Source organism: Megalobrama amblycephala, linkage group LG12 (assembly GCF_018812025.1).
Source record: "Megalobrama amblycephala isolate DHTTF-2021 linkage group LG12, ASM1881202v1, whole genome shotgun sequence".
Taxonomy (NCBI): domain Eukaryota; kingdom Metazoa; phylum Chordata; class Actinopteri; order Cypriniformes; family Xenocyprididae; genus Megalobrama; species Megalobrama amblycephala.
Window position 1 is genome coordinate 3817397 of NC_063055.1, and position 17039 is coordinate 3834435.

The following is a 17039-nucleotide window of genomic DNA, read 5'->3' on the forward strand; positions in this document are numbered from 1 at the left end:
TAGCTCAAAGATGCTAATCACATGGTTAGCTAGCACAGTTCTGAACGGTTGTACACACATAAAAACTAAATTTGATCAAATAACACCCAAAAAACAATAATGTCACAACTGAAACTTCATATTTTAGCCATTCAAAGAAAATATAAAATAAATAGAACTTCACTTTTTAAAACAATCAAAAAGATATTTTTAAAAACAACAAAGGAATTAAATGCAAAAATGATTTTAATATCATTTTCACTGTCACTGTTTCGGGACAGCCACATCCCAATTGAAATTCCCAATAAATAATGATTTTATATATATCAAAGTCCCTTTAAGACAAGTCATTTCACTCGGCGGCCATCTTTGAAACGCCTCTCGGGCATCCTGGGCATCATGCAATCTCTTTGAATGGGGAAACATCAAATTCTCCAAAACTGTTCGCCAACCTTACGATTAAATTTCATATTTGAAATCAACAATGAAATCTAACAACAACCGACTCATAAATTTAGTTTCTAAACGCTCGAATCATGACAAAAAAACTGTGTTTTTCAGGCTGGATCAAGCTAATGCGCATGCGCAGACCTAAATGCGCGTCTCTTCGGAGGTGTGCGTCTGACTGTTTCTACAGAAACCGGTGATTCTAACGGCCGCTGAAGTGACGTGAAGACTTTACCAGTCGCCGATTGGCTCTTATTTAGAAGGCGGGACTTGTTCCGCCATATTGCGCGTTACACTTTCTCCCATTCAAAACAATACGAGTGATGCGTCTTGTGTTATTCTATAGTCTTTGTATATATTAAGCTTACTGATATTTTAAACATTATTGTGAGTTTCAATAGATAATAGAAGGATCTTAGTAAAAATCAAAGATTTGAATACTTAAATGCTTTTTAAATTTGTTTTTTTTTTTGTTGTGGGACAGCAGTTTGCACCAATTCTGTACAAATTTAGTATTAATTAATTGTGTTTTAATTCATTTTTTTATTTAATGAATTAAACATACTTAATCACTAGAAATAAATAACCTGTTAAACCCATATTATGCAAACTTTCTCCTTATAACAGAACCTTTTTGGCATAAAGCATGCTTTAAAATTGAGTCACAAACACTAGACTTCAATATATAGAACCCCATTGAACCTTTTTCTGAGAATGTAGTTATATTCATATAATCAGGAATAAAAGATATTTATAGGCTTTGGTAAAAGTCACCTGTATCTTCTCTCTCATGTCCACAGAACTTTTACAAAGAAAAGAAAAGGGAAGATATTTATATCCGGTAAGTGTGCCAGATGATTGAAAGTCATTGGCTTGTTGATAGCACATTGACCCACGCATGAATCTGTATGTTTTGTGGTCTTTCTTTAGATATTTGTACAAGTTACGAGATCTACATCTGGCCTGTGAGAATTACACAGAGGCTGCGTACACCCTGCTGCTGCATGCTGAACTTTTGGAGGTTTGGACGTAAAATTATTAGCCATTATGTACTGTATATATATATATATATATATATATATATATATATATATATATATATATATATATATATATATATATATATATACACACACTAACAGTCAAAAGTTTCCATGCTATAATTTACCATTTTTTCTTCCCCTACACTGGAAATAACAGTTGGGAGTATGAGATGTATGTAGTGACCAAAAGATGAAGCAAATTAAAACTTACTTTTGAGCTTTTTGAAACTATACATTCTTTGAGCTCCTTTTCTTTCATTATCTGGTCTAATTATCCATAAAAAATGCTTTTAATTAAAATGATACTTATGTATAAAAAAAATCATATTTGTCATTTACAGTAATTTTAAACATTTAAGCATAATCCTTTAGATGTAGGCATGTGACGCGATCACATTTTTGAATTATATTGCAAAAACGTTAAAAATGAACGAACTTCAGTGATGTCCTCTAAATAACAAATGTAATGACTCTTCAAATAACAAAATGAAGCATGAACATTTAAAGGGGTCCTTGATTATGATTTCACTTTTTTAACTTTAGTTAGTGTGTAATGTTGCTGTTTGAGCATAAACAACATCTGCAAAGTTACGACACTCAAAGTTCAATGCAAAGAGAGATATTTTCTTTTACAGAAATTGCTTTTTAAGGACTACAACAAGCTTCTTCCTGGGTTAGTGACATCACTAACACTATAATTTACTTAAACCCTGCCAACTTATGCCAACTTATGACAACATAAGTTATAATTAAGCTAAACTATACCTGTTCTATCTTCATGCAGCAGATATTCTCTGGCTCTGTAGGATCTTACAACAGTTCCCACATGAGAGATTTATAGATTATCATGACAGAATATGCTAATCAGTGACTTTAAGATGGTTAACTCCACATCAGATACATAAATTCATCAACTAACCGTTCAGAAACATCATGTTGCATTCTCCGTGTTGTCACTTCTTCTTAAGTCTCTCCATCATTGTCCGACTCCGGTTTGAACATAAAAGGCTGAACAGTTTCTGACATTTTCAGTGAGTCTGCGTGAGGTAATCGGAGCTGCTAACTCCGCCCTCTTCTTTAGAGCAGCAGCTCATTTGCATTTAAAGGGACACACGCAAAAACTGAGCATTTTTGCTCACCCTCAAAAAGTGACAATTTTAACATGCTATAAAAAATTATTTGTGGGGTATTTTGAGCTAAAACTTCACATACACATTCTGGGGACACCAGAGACTTATATTACATCTTGTAAAAGTGGCATTTTATGACCCCTTTAAATACAATAAAACCATACACAATAAAAACGTATTAAAGTTGTAAACAATTGTTTCTAACAGAATACAGAAGATCAAAACTGTGCTCAGAACAATACAACATTTTCAACCAATATCTAAATATCTTTTCTAGGATGGCATGTTGTAGTCCAGATTAAATAGTAAAAATGTATGTGAATGCAAAACTTTGAAAATAAGTTTTAAGTCTAAATATGTATGTATTTGTTGTTTGATAAACACCATAATGAATGCAAAAATCTGAATTGCTGTTTGAAACAAATGATGCATATGAAATATTATGACATTTAAAGAGATTTTATTTACATTTATTCACAATTTTTGAAATAGTTTATTATTCAATGACAAGGATGTCAGTAGATTTTGGAAATGACATGACTTTTGTTCTGTTTTTCGAACAAAGTTATCTGAAGATGTCATCTGTTTGCTTTGGGAAAAACTAATCAAAGTCAGTTTTTATCCTCCAAATCTTTATAAATGCCAAGCATTTACTCCTGTCACTCCCCAAAATCTTATTGCTCTGCTTAAAGTAATCTGTTTGTATTTATATATCTGCACTGAGAAACGCATTGCTCTTGCAGTGTGCTGGTTAAAGTTGCGGCTTAGTTTGGTGATTAGCAGATCACTGCGATTAGCATGACTGAATTGTGCAATCTCTTTCTAGTGGTCCGACAAGCCGTGTGCGCCCCACCTGATCCCACGGGATGGAGCACAGGGCTGGACGCAACAAGAGCTAAAGGAAAGACTTTTTCAGGAAATCATGTGCAATCTGGACAAGGGCAAAGTATGTACATCTAAATCTAATGACAATGCTTCAGTCTGAATGCATTTTACAGGCTATTCACACAGTTTTTACGGTAATACAGCTGTAAAGAACAGAAAGAGATGTAGAATTCCAGTCTTCAGTGTCACATGATCCTTCAGAAATCAATCTAATATGCTTATTTGCTTTCAAAAGTCTTGTAATTTAGCATACAGGTGTATGGACATAATTCATATTGTTTTTGAACACTGTAAGGGAGACAGATATTTGGTTGATATTTGTTCCTCAAAGAAGTAAGAATAAACACAGCAGATGTGTTGCTGTCAACACACTCTCTCATATGTTTTTTGTTTGTTCTTTCTTCACAGATGTGGGAGAAGGCCATCGAGATGGCCAAACAGCTTGTTAAACTTCACGAAAACCAAATGTTTGATTTCATAGAGCTCAGTCAACTGCTGGTAAGACAGACGTGACAGAATTGCCTCTTGTTTCTTTGTAAATGTGATCTGAAGGTAACGCCGCCGACAAACCTCCCCTGAGCTTCTGTCAGAACAGGAGATGCTCTGTGATGTACAAACATTTTAGCGAGACAAACCTTGAGCTCGTCTCGATTCAAGCACTTCTTATTTATTCACGTTCTGGGTTGGTAATCCATAACCCTGTCTGCTGGGTAGCAGCCGTCACTCTGCTCAGGAAATAAACATGGCAATTTGCAAGCAAGAGGAGGAAGGAAACTCTGGTGTGATAACAGCTACTGTAGCAGTTACACACTCTCCTCTCAGTTCTGCCTTTGGCTCTGTGAAGTTCTCACTTGGCAGCTGACTTTAATTAGATCGGAGAAGTTTGCTGTTTGTGCCGACGAATTGGGTGGACACTTGATTCATCTTTTCTGTCCTGTGGGGCATAAAATGTGCCGTGCATTAGTTAGGGTGAATTCAAGGTAAATTGGGACAGTTTTTGCCATTGAGATGACTGTAAAAAAAAAAAAAAAAGAACCCTATATTCCTCATTTCTTGTTTGATTTGAAATCATTTTATGGAATGTACAGTAATTAATACCAAAACTTAAGTATGTAGAACACTTAAAAAAATGAATATTATGTCATCTTTTACTCATTCTCATGTCATTCCTCACCCAGTTTTATTTTTTCTTTATCACCAGAACACACGATGTGATATTTAGCTGAATGTTCAGGCTACATTTAAAGGGGACATATTATGCCTCTTTTTACAAGATGCAAAATAAGTCTCTGGTGTCCCTAGAGTGTGTATGTGAAGTTTTAGCTCAAAATACCCCACAGATAATTTTTTATAGCATGTTAAAATTGCCTTTTTTGGGGGTGAACAAAAACGTGTCGTTTTTGTGTGTCACTTTAAATGCAAATGAGCTGCTGCTCCCGGCCCCCTTTCAAGAAGAGGGCGGAGCTTCAAGAGCTCATGCTCCGGGATACCGGTGTGGGACAGATTGCCAGAACACCGGCAACAACAAAACAGGACAAAAGCAAAATCTCACGCACTGAAAATGTCAGAAACTGTCAGTAGTGGTGTTCAGCCTCGAACCAGAGTCACTGAAAATATCCTTGTTTGCGGCGCAAAATGATTGGCGCAGATGTCTTCTGGACATTTCCTTCGAAAAAATGAAATTTAACCATGATGTCCTCGTGACTCAGATGGCGGGAGTCTATGGAAACTCTTATGTGCATTGGTATATCCCAAAACACAACACTTGATCTGAATCAGCTTTTGATTTAAGGAAATTATAAAAACAGTGGAGTGGGTTTGTACCATTATAGGCTGGTTGTTCTCACACACATGTGGACACACATCAGTGGTCAAACACCTTACAAAAGTGGATTTTGCATAATAGGTCGCATTTAAAGTGAACTAGAATGCTGTCAAACAGCCATAACTCTCAAAAGGCACATTGTGACGGTTTAAAAAAAAAAAAAAACTTTAAAAAAAGTTTTTATATTTCAAAAATTATATTTCAGTGCTTTTCCCTTCTTTCAAAGAACTTTTTGCGTTCACCAAACAAACTTTGTGTTTGCTTGCAAAAATTTTGTGATGGAAATAATATGAGGTGGGAGGAAAAACATTGAAGGGAAGGACAATTGCAATTGTATTTTTAACAATAAAAGAGCCACAGGACTTAAAGGTGCCCTAGAATCAAAAATTTAATTTACCTTGGCATAGTTACATAACAAGAGTTCAGTACATGGAAATGACATACAGTGAGTCTCAAACTCCATTGTTTCCTCCTCCTTATATAAATCTCATTTGTTTAAAAGACCTCCGAAGAACAGGAGAATCTCAACATAACAGCGACTGTTACGTAACAGTCGGGATCATTAATATGTACGCCCCAATATTTGCATATGACAGCCCATGTTCAAGGCATTACACAAGGGCAGCCAGTATTAACGTCTGGATCTGTGCACAGCTGAATCATCAGACTAGGTAAGCAAGCAAGAACAATAGCGAAAAATGGCAGATGGAGCAATAATAACTGACATGATCCATGATTACATGATATTTTTAGTGATATTTGTAAATTGTCTTTCTAAATGTTTCGTTAGCATGTTGCTAATGTACTGTTAAATGTGGTTAAAGTTACCATCATTTCTTACTGTATTCACGGAGACGAGACTGTCGTTATTTTCATTTTTAAACACTTGCAGTCTGTATAATGCATAAACACAACTTCATTCTTTATAAACCTCTCCAACAGTGTGTAATGTTAGCTTTAGCCACGAAGCACAGCCTCAAAAGAATCAAATGTAAACATCCAAAAAAATACTATACTCACATAATCCGACGCATGCATGCAGCATGTATGACGAACATCTTGTAAAGATCCATTTGAGGGTTATATTAGCTGTGTGAACTTTGTAAATGCACTGTATTATAGTCGAGAACTCGGGGGGCAGGGAGCGTGCGATTTAAAGGGGCCGCAGCCTGAATCGGTGCATAGTTAATGATGCCCCAAAATAGGCAGTTAAAAAAATTAATTAAAAAAAATCTATGGGGTATTTTGAGCTGAAACTTCAGACACATTCAGGGGACACCTTAGACTTATATTACATCTTGTAAAAACTGGTTCTAGGGCACCTTTAATGAATGTATATATAGGACTGAATTACAGGCTCTCATACCACCTAGAAAATAGGTGAAATTATTTTACAGAATCACAAGCGCATTCAAAGTTATCGGCAGTTTTGTCAATTCTTCAGGTATAGGGCTGCCACGATTAAAAGTGTTATGGTAACAAAAGCAATAGAACCAGAGAGCTATAGGAACAATTACGACAATTTGAACCATTTTTAATGACTACTACGACCTTGGTTATTATTAGCCTCTTAAAATAACTACTAAAAGGATCATAATTGTTCGTCCAGGGGTTAAGTGCTTTGATCAGAGGCACTATGAGGGCAGATAACAGTAATTTAAGTTGACTGAAGCTTTTGTGTTTGCAGGATTACAGGTCAAACAAGTTAGTCATTTGTCAATGAATTATGTTTTTTTTCTTTGGAATCGGTTAGAACGGTCAAAAATGGATGAATATTGGTGATAATATTTAAGTTTTCCTCACCCAAAGCTGTCATATGACTTCACAAGAATTACATTATAGTTCACAAGTATTATGACCTCATTCACATTCATTGCATGAGAGCAGCATGAACACACATACACTTTCAGATTTGTCAGATTTGAGGGTGAGCAAATGATGACTGTTTTCGTTTTCAGCTGAACTATTCCTTTTATGCTTGACTTTTAAATGTCTTAAAAATGTAAAATCACCTGTTGTTTTTGTACACAGAAACAGCAGGCACAGTATTATGAGAACATCATGCACGCTATGAGACCTCAGCCTGAGTATTTCGCAGTGGGATACTACGGTCAGGGTTTCCCGTCCTTCCTCAGGGTGAGTGAATTTTGCTGCTTCAGCCCATAGTTTTAACGGCTTTAATATGGGATACAACAACTTGGAGAATTATTCCCCTATTTGGTGCTCATATGTCCAATTTTCTGTTGTTTATGCGGTGTGAAATCGGAAAAGTATGGATTAAACGGTGGCACAAACATGCTGGCAGGGTCGGTTCACTGTTTGGCATTTCAGCATCAAGCATTGCCAAAGGAAAACAGATATTTTGATTGCGGCTCTCCCCAAAGAGCTCTCGGAGTAATTGGGTTTTAACAAGAAAATAATACTTTTGTTTTCACAGTCAGGGGTTTGGAAACCATGGTGCCGCACGTTTACAGATACAAGAGCCCCTTAGACATCTAATGAAATGGCAGGCTTTACGCAGTTATTATTGGTTGTGCATGCCAGATATGAAGAACACTTGAATTGAGAAGGAACTTTATCGCCAGTAGCCTACATTGATTGCAGTGGTATTCTGTAATGAGGAGGCAAAATCCTCAGTTTTTTTAATGTAAATTCATGTTCCAGTTACACTTAACACTGACACATTTTCAGGTTAAATAAATAAACATTACTTAAATACATGCTGATGTCGCTGTTGAACAGTGTCAACATTTGTGCTTTATACAATTTTTATGATCATACTTTATAATATTTTTGTACTGTGGATTATTATTTTTTGAGGAGACACTGTCTCGCTTGCCTCCTCAGAGGAAACACACCTGGATGTTAGCTAAAAGTTGCAGCAGATCATGTGGTCAGTTTATACGGTCTACATCATTTTTTTTTTTTTTACTCTGCCTCTTCCAAACAGAATAAAATGTTCATTTACCGTGGTAAAGAGTATGAGTGGCTGGAAGACTTTAGCCTCAAGCTATTGTCTCAGTTTCCCAATGCAGTGAGGATGACCAGCACTTCGCCCCCTGGTGAAAACATTTGGAACTCACCCGGTCAACGTATCCTTGTAATCAAACTAGATGCTGAAGTTGAACAAAAGCTTTGTGGGTTAAATTCAGTAGAATATATATATATATATATATATATATATATATATATATATATATATATATATATATATATATATATATATATATATATATATATATATATATATATATATGTATGTATGTATGTATGTATGTATGTATGTATGTATGTATGTATGTATGTATGTATGTATGTATGTATGTATGTATGTATGTATGTATGTATGTATGTATGTATGTATGTATGTATGTATGTATGTATGTATGTATGTATGTATGTATGTATGTATGTATGTATGTATGTATGTATGTATGTATGTATGTATGTATGTATGTATGTATGTATGTATGTATGTATGTATGTATGTATGTATGTATGTACAGTACAGTCCAAAAGTTTGGAACCACTAAGATTTTGAATGTTTTTAATAGAAGTTTCGTCTGCTCACCAAGGCTACATTTATTTAATTAAAAATACAGTAAAAACAGTAATATTGTGAAATATTATTACAATTTAAAATAACTGTTTTCTATTTGAATATATTTCACAAAGTAATTTATTCCTGTGATCAAAGCTGAATTTTCAGCATCATTACTCCAGTCTTCAGTGTCACATGATCCTTCAGAAATCATTCTAATATGCTGATCTGCTGCTCAAGAAACATTTAATGTGTACAATTGTACAAAATATTTGTGTACAATATTTTTTTTCAGGATCATTTGATGAATAGAAAGTTCAAAAGAACAGTGTTTATCTGAAATCTAATCTTTTGTAACATTATAAATGTCTTTACTGCCACTTTTGATTGATTTAATGCATCCTTGCTGAATAAAAGTATTCATTTCTTTAATTAATTCCTAAAAATTCTTACTGACCCCAAACTTTTGAACGGTAGTGTATAATGCTACAGAAGCTTTGTATTTCAGATAAATGCTGTTCTTTTGAACTTTCTATTCATCAAGGAATCCTGAAAAAAAAGTACACAACTGTTTTCAACATTGAAAATAATCATAAATGTTTATTGAGCAGCAGATCAGCATAATTTCTGAAGGATCATGTGACACTGAAGACTGGAGTAACGATGCTGAAAATTCAGCTTTGCATCACAGGAATAAATTACTTTGTCAAATATATTTAAATAGTACACAGTTATTTTAAATTGTAATAATATTTCACAATATTACTGTTTTTTACTGTATTTTTAATTAAATAAATGTAGCCTTGGTGAGCAGACGAAACTTCTTTTAAAAACATAAAAAATCTTAGTGGTTCCAAACTTTTGGACTGTACTGTATGTATATATGTATGTATGTATATGTATATGTATATATATATATATATATATATATATATATATATATATATATATATATATATATATATATATATATGTGTGTATATATATATATATATATATATATGTATATATATGTATGTATGTATATGTATATATATATATATATATGTATGTATATGTATGTATATATATATATATATATATATATATATATATATATGTATATATATGTATATATATATATATATATATATATATATATATATATATATGTGTATATATTGTACTGTTAAATTAAATATAGTAATATTCAAAAGTTTGCGGTCAGTCAATATTTTTTAAAGAATATAAAACATTTATTCACAGGGATGCATTAAATTGATCAAAAGTGGCAGTAAAAACACTTATAATGTTACAAATGATTTATATTTCAAATAAATGCTGTTCTTTTAAACTTTCTATTCAGAATCCTCACAGTTTTACAAAAATATGAAGCAGCACAACTGTTTTCAACATTGATAATAATCAGAAATGTTTCTGCAAATCATCATATCAGAATGATTTCTGAAGGATCATGTGACGCTGAAGACTGGAGTAATGATGCTGAAAATTCAGCTTTGATCACAGGAATAAATTACATTTTACAATATATTCACATAGAAAACAGTTGTTTTATATTGTAATAATATTTAGCAATTTTACTGTTTTCACTGTGTTTTGATAAAATAAATGTACCCTTAGTGAGCAAGATTTTCAAAAGACATTAATCTTACCAACCCCAGACTATTGAACGGTAGTGTATGTGCCTCACATTAAATCAGTATTGTGTCCAAATGCTTTTTTGGGCCAAATGAAATTAATGTGAACAGTTCCTTAATGAATTCTCCACAGATATTCAATGTTTTACAGTGAAGCCGGTCCTAAACTTACCTTCACAGTTCAAAGATAAGGGACTTCCCGAACAAATCCTTAAGTATGAATCAACACACTTGTCACAATTCACATCTATTGTAAATAATGCTGTTTATACATCTCATTTTCGTTCTTGTGTTTTCTCAGTTACTACAGGACGAACGAGGTGGATAAGTTCCAGTATTCAAGACCATTCAGGAAAGGAGAAAAAGATCCTGACAATGAGTTTGCCGTGAGTTGCAAACATTGAACAAATGTTGAATCGCTGGGGCTGATGAGGGTAACCAGGGTTCACGAAAAAGCTGATTTCAGATTAAATGACTGAAATTTTTATTTCAACATCGTCAACATTATACATTTTTTAGCATGTCTCAGTCAAAACTGTTAAGCATGCTTCAGTTCGAAGTGTCAAGCTGATGACTGATGGTTTTCATCAAGATTGTTTGTGACTAAGAAATGAATGCAGGGATCCCACAGTCATGGCAAACCTGAAATCTGTGACTGAAAAAATTGTTATTCCCAAGTCTAAATAAGTCATTATACTGAATGAAATGTTAAAGGAATAGTTCAAAGACGTCACCAAAAGATGTCAGGCATATGTTCAAGGTTCTCTTGAATGTGTACAAATGGTGATTTTTACAGCAAAGCTCCAAAAAGGGGAAAAAAAAACCCCTATAAAATTCACTGTACTCCAAGATCCCTGAACTGTTGGTTTCATGCTGCTTTTTTTGTTGTCTTTGCAGCTTGGCAGGAAGAATTACTCTACTTTTTATCTTTATTCACATTTTGTAAAGAGCTGCTTGGACATTCTATGGTCTCTTTTTATGTTTCTGGGAAGAAAAACAATATGAAAATTGTAGATAAAGTGAATACAAATATTTTTAGTTCTAATTTATGCTCAATATTAATTGGCTAAAAACCTTTTAAATGCAATCTTTATGAAATTATTATTTTTAAATCCATATCTGATCATAAAAAATTACTGAAAAGAAATCATGGAATTTAAGAGCAATAATTAAAATGGGTCCTATTATGCTTTTCTAGTAATGTTGCTGTTTGAGTATGAGAAGGCAATTTTTCTCTAGATCAGTGTCACTATTTCTAAAGTCCCTGAAATGCTTCAATTGTAGTCTTGAGTTTTCGTCCTAGAACGAACACGTCACAATATTCCTTATTTAAATAATTCCCGCACAATGCATACACAAAAAAGGGGCGGGGCCTGGTTGAGTTATTTAGTATTGTGTTGAAACTTGCGGCTATGGTAAAGGGCTAAACACGATTGAAGCAGTTGACCAATCACAAGTCACTGGTTCAGCTGACCAATCGGCGCACATTGTGCCTTTTCAGAAGGAGGGGCTTCATAGAGACAGGAACTAAACAAAGCATTACTGACATACTTTTTGAACGTTCAAGCATGAAAACCTATTCTAGTAGACGCCAAAAACCAAAATCAAGACTTTGATAAAGGGCACAATAGGTCCTCTTTAAAAATGTTCATGATAATAATGATTTAGTTACCTAAATAATTAGATACCACTTTTAAAAGAAAGCTGCCACTCACTAACACTGAAGAATCGCCTTTTTTGCCAATAATGATTCTGTGAACCATTTCTCTTAGTTTTCTATGTGATACGAGAGCCTGTAATTCAGTTCTATATAATTATTTATAAATAGAGATGATTAACCTTCAGATCTTGGAAACCCCTCTGTGTAAATGTGCCTCTCTGCTTTTGACCTCACAGACCATGTGGATCGAAAGGACCACCTTTATTACGGCATATCGCTTTCCAGGAATCCTCAAATGGTTTGAAGTGAAATCCATGTCGGTGGTGAGTGACTCGTCCTTCTTGCAATACTCTAAAACTGTCTTTTATTGTTAAATGTCACTGAATACTTACCTATAAACAAAATACTTGTTTAAAGACAACATGATGTAAAAATGAACCCTATTCACTTCTTTAAAAATGCCCCTTTAAAGGGTTTGTTCACCCAAAAATGAAATTTCTATCATTAATTACGTCTTTTCAAACCTGTAAGACCTTCATTCATCTTTGATATGCAAATTAAGATATTTTTGATAAAATCCAAGAGGTTTTTTATCCTCAATAGAAAGCAACGAAATTACCACATTCAAGGTCCAGAAAAGTAGTAAAAAATTGTTAAAATAGTTAAAGTGACTGCAGTGGTTCAACCTTAATGTTATGAAGCGACAAAAATACTTTTTGTGTGCAAAAACAAAACAAAAATAGCAACTTTATTCACCAAATTTGTCTTTTTTTTTAATATATTTCTCTCAAAAAACAGATCATAATCAGATCTTAACTTTCTGCCTGTCTCATATTATCCCTCGTTTATAGGAAGAGATCAGCCCTTTGGACAACGCTATAGAAACCATGGAGCTGGCCAATGAGAAGCTGAGTAATCTGGTGCAGCAGCAGGCATGTGACCGCTCTCTTCCTGTGCACCCGCTCTCCATGATGCTCAATGGAATTGTGGACCCGGCTGTCATGGGTGGCTTTTCCAACTATGAGAAGGTCAGACTTTCTCCCCTGTTTCTCCTCTTTTGCTGCTCTTAATTTCAGACATTAATGTGCGGACATTACTCGTCTTACTTGTATGATTGTCATCTTTTTGTCCTGCACCTGAGCCCAATTAAGGTTCGGGATGTGCACACCTTTTTTGTATTTTTGCTTCTATTAATTTTTAACCAAAAGAAATCCAACTATCACCCTGATAATCCTCAGCTGAATTGGTCATGTGCTCAGCAGTTGCTCTGTACCTTTTCTCCTGGTCAGATATGAAAAATTGATGTGTGTCTCGAGGCATTTGGTCTGCTGGAGCACCGACTGAACCTAATTGAAATTTTTGTTTCAATCCTCAGGCGTTTTTCACAGAGGCGTACATGAAGAAGAACCCCGACCACCTGGAACGCATTGAAGTCTTAAAACACCTGATCGCATTGCAGGTGACACTTCTGCAGATCTGTATTGTGTTTAATCATTCACACTAGTGTTGTCAAAAATATTGATATTTGATACTGAAATATTCTGATATCAGTGCACTGATATGGATTGACACACACCTGCATCCTCTCACTCCCTCGTCTCATTCACTCTGGTTGAATAGTGCTTGCGCATTATTTTAGTCATTCGCACAGGTTTCACGCTCACACCGAAAGCTCACGCACCCCTGATGTGTATAAGTGGCGCTCTCATAAAGCCGCTTCTCAAACAGCTCACGAGTAGTACCAGACTGACTTGTTTTTTTGTGGTTTACTGCGCTTAAATGTTCAAATACATTTAAAATTATGTCAAAATGCCCCTCTTGTCGAGTATTCAGGTAAATACAGTCAGTTTCGGAACATAAATAGTTGAGAAATGCAATGCATGTTGTGTAACAGTATATTGGATCCGTGCATATGCTCTTAAAGGGACAGCAGTCTAATAAACCTGCTGCTGTCAGTCATGTTAATCAAAGAACAAAAGACAAAGAGAAGATCACTCGCTGCATTAATTTGTATTTATTTTTTATTTACTTTTATTTCTGTAGTATTTTTTTACCTGAGGTATCGAAAATGGTATCAAATATCGATATTTTTCAAGGTATTGATTCAAAGTTGGAATATTTCAGTATCATGACAACACTAATTCACACAATGCTCAGATTATCTTGGGAGATATGACCATATACCATGGAAGCTGTGTATATCACAATAGGTTCATTAAAAAATGGCTTATACTCTCCTATTCAAAGTAAGATTTTTGTTATATTTTTTATGCTTATTTTTCACAGTTCTTCAATGATTGTTCAAAATTATACAAACAAAGAATTGAATGATAGGGTAGCACCAGCTGTTCGTAAAGTGATACTTAAAGGGTTAGTTCACCCCAAAATGAAAATTACTCACCCTCATGCCGTTCCACACCTGTAAGACCTTCATTCATCTTCAGAATAGAAGATATTTTTGATGAAATCCGATGGCTCAGTGAGGCCTCTATTGCCAGCAAGTTAATTTCCTTTTTCAATGCCCAGAAAGGCACTAAAGACATATTTAAAACAGTTCATGTGACTACAGTGGTTCATCTTTAAAGGATTAGTCCACTTTTAAATAAACTTTTCCTCATAATTTACTCACCCCCATGTCATCCAAGATGTTCAAGTCTTTCTTTCGTCAGTTGAAAAGAAATGAAGGTTTTTGATGAAAACATTCCAGGATTTTTCTCCTTTATAGTGGACTTCAATGGACTCCAAACGGTTGAAGGTCAAAATGTCAGTTTCAGTGCAGCTTCAAAGGGCTTTAAACGATACCAGATGAGGAATAAGGGTCTTATCTAGAGAAATGATCAGTCATTTTCAAAAAAACAAAACAAAACAACTGTATATGTTTTATAAACACAAAATATTTGTCAGTTTGATACACACTCCGAACAACTGATTCGAAACAAAAGATGCATAAAGCTTCATGAAGCAGTGTTGCATCACTAGATATTGTTGAATAAAATCATTAATTAGGTTTTTTTGGCACACAAAAAAATATTTTAGTTGCTTTATAATATTACGGTTGAACCACTGCAGTCACATGAACTGATTTAAATATGTTTTTAGTAGCTTTCTGGGCATTGTAAAAGGGAGCGTTTTTGCTGGCGATGCAGGCTTTATAGAGCCATCGGATTTTATCAAAAATATCTTAATTTGTGTTCCGAAGATGAATGAAGGTCTTACGGGTGTGGAACGACATGAGGGTGAGTAATTAATGATGTTATTTTCATTTTTGGGTGAAGTAACCCTTTAAGTATTATATAATTATATATAAATTGTATTATCTAAATTTATTTACTGTACCGTTATAAGATTTTGTTCATGTTTCTCACAAAGTCTGCATTTATTTGATCAAAAATACAGTAAAACAGTTGTGTTGCTTAATATTTTTGTGGAAACTGATCCTTTGATGAATAGAAAATTGAAAAGCATTTATTTGAAATAGAAAACATTTGTAACATTATAAATGTTTTTACTGTCACTTTTGGTTAATCTAAATTCAAAGTGTTTATTTCAGCGTTCAATTTTTAATGCTGAAAATGCTTTAATGTCTGTTCCATCTCAGGTCCCGTTGCTTGATGAGGGGATTCGGATCCACGGAGAGAAATCCACGGAGCAGCTCAAACCCCTTCACAACAGAATCGTCACCTGCTTCCAGGACCTGCGCGCGAAAGTGGAGAAACTCTATGGTGTCATTACTCTAGTGAGTCTGACGAATATGACTCTAAGCCAGATTGAGGGTTTGCTGTTTCTGGGTGGAAATATTTCAGATCTGATGAAATGATTCATACGGGATATTGTCTAACAATAATTTTGAAGGGGTTTTGAAATCAGCCAAGACAACAAGGTTCATTTTCGAGAGACAGTAGACCACAAGAGGGAGGACAGATCTGCTTTGATGAAGTGATATTTTCTTGAGCCCTATTCAGATGGTAATTGTTTCTCAAGGAGACGTAAGGTATTTTCAACATTTACAGGGGCTAGTCAGTGAATTTATTTCCATTCAAATCCAGAATGTCAGTGTTTTCTCCCACCGTTCGCGTAAAGATCCCCGGCCAAATTACCTACTGTTTTTTGACAAACACCAAGGTCGTGTGGTGATTTAATTACCATCCGAATCCACATCTCTGAGTTTACAAGAAGAGATCAATACAAAATTCACAGTTTAAATCCTTTTTGACCACTGCAGAGCACCGCATGATAAGTGTTGACCTTCGCTGTAATTTGCACCTGTTTTAAAGACATTTTTTTATGGAAATGTTGGAAAGTATTTACAAGAACAGTGTTTCATCACTGCTCCACCACAGCGAGTGGAACCAAACAAAAAGAGAAATAAAGTACATGACATTTAAAATTGTCAGCAACAGGTGTGCAATTTTCTATAAAAAATTCTTACAGGGTGAGATGAGCAGCATTTATTTGAAATAGAAATGTTTGTATCATTACATAGGTCTTTACCATCTCTTTTGATCAATTTAATTTACTCTTGCTGAATTAAAGTGTTATTTTCTATCCAAAAAAATCTTATATAATACATACAGTGGCATGAAAAAGTATGTGAACCCCTTGCAGAATCTGTGAAAATGAGAATTATTTTAATAAAATAAGAGGGATAATAAAAAATGCATGTTATTTTTTGTTTAGTACTGTCCCGAGTAAGATATTTTACATAAAAGATGTTTGCATTTAGTTCACAAGACAAAACAATAGCTGAATTTATTAAAATAACCCCATTCATAAGAATGTGAACCATTGATTCTCAATACTGTGTGTGGTTACCTGATGATCCACGACTGTTTTTATGTTTTGTGATGGTTGTTCATGAGTCTCATGTTTGTCCTGAGCAGTTAAACTGAGCT

At 34.3% G+C, this 17039-nt stretch overlaps 1 protein-coding gene across 1 annotated transcript in view; it reads left to right on the plus strand.

Moving 5' to 3' along the window:
* Nucleotides 1-17039, plus strand: part of dock5 (dedicator of cytokinesis 5) — an 83697-nt gene that overhangs the window by 58268 nt on the left and 8390 nt on the right. The window contains exons 35-46 of the mRNA XM_048209273.1: nucleotides 1227-1267; nucleotides 1357-1447; nucleotides 3426-3545; nucleotides 3893-3982; nucleotides 7341-7445; nucleotides 8260-8401; nucleotides 10621-10702; nucleotides 10789-10873; nucleotides 12384-12470; nucleotides 12999-13175; nucleotides 13523-13606; nucleotides 15746-15883. Of these exons, the coding sequence (XP_048065230.1) occupies nucleotides 1227-1267; nucleotides 1357-1447; nucleotides 3426-3545; nucleotides 3893-3982; nucleotides 7341-7445; nucleotides 8260-8401; nucleotides 10621-10702; nucleotides 10789-10873; nucleotides 12384-12470; nucleotides 12999-13175; nucleotides 13523-13606; nucleotides 15746-15883 (1242 nt within the window). The remainder of the gene's footprint in view (nucleotides 1-1226; nucleotides 1268-1356; nucleotides 1448-3425; nucleotides 3546-3892; nucleotides 3983-7340; nucleotides 7446-8259; nucleotides 8402-10620; nucleotides 10703-10788; nucleotides 10874-12383; nucleotides 12471-12998; nucleotides 13176-13522; nucleotides 13607-15745; nucleotides 15884-17039) is intronic.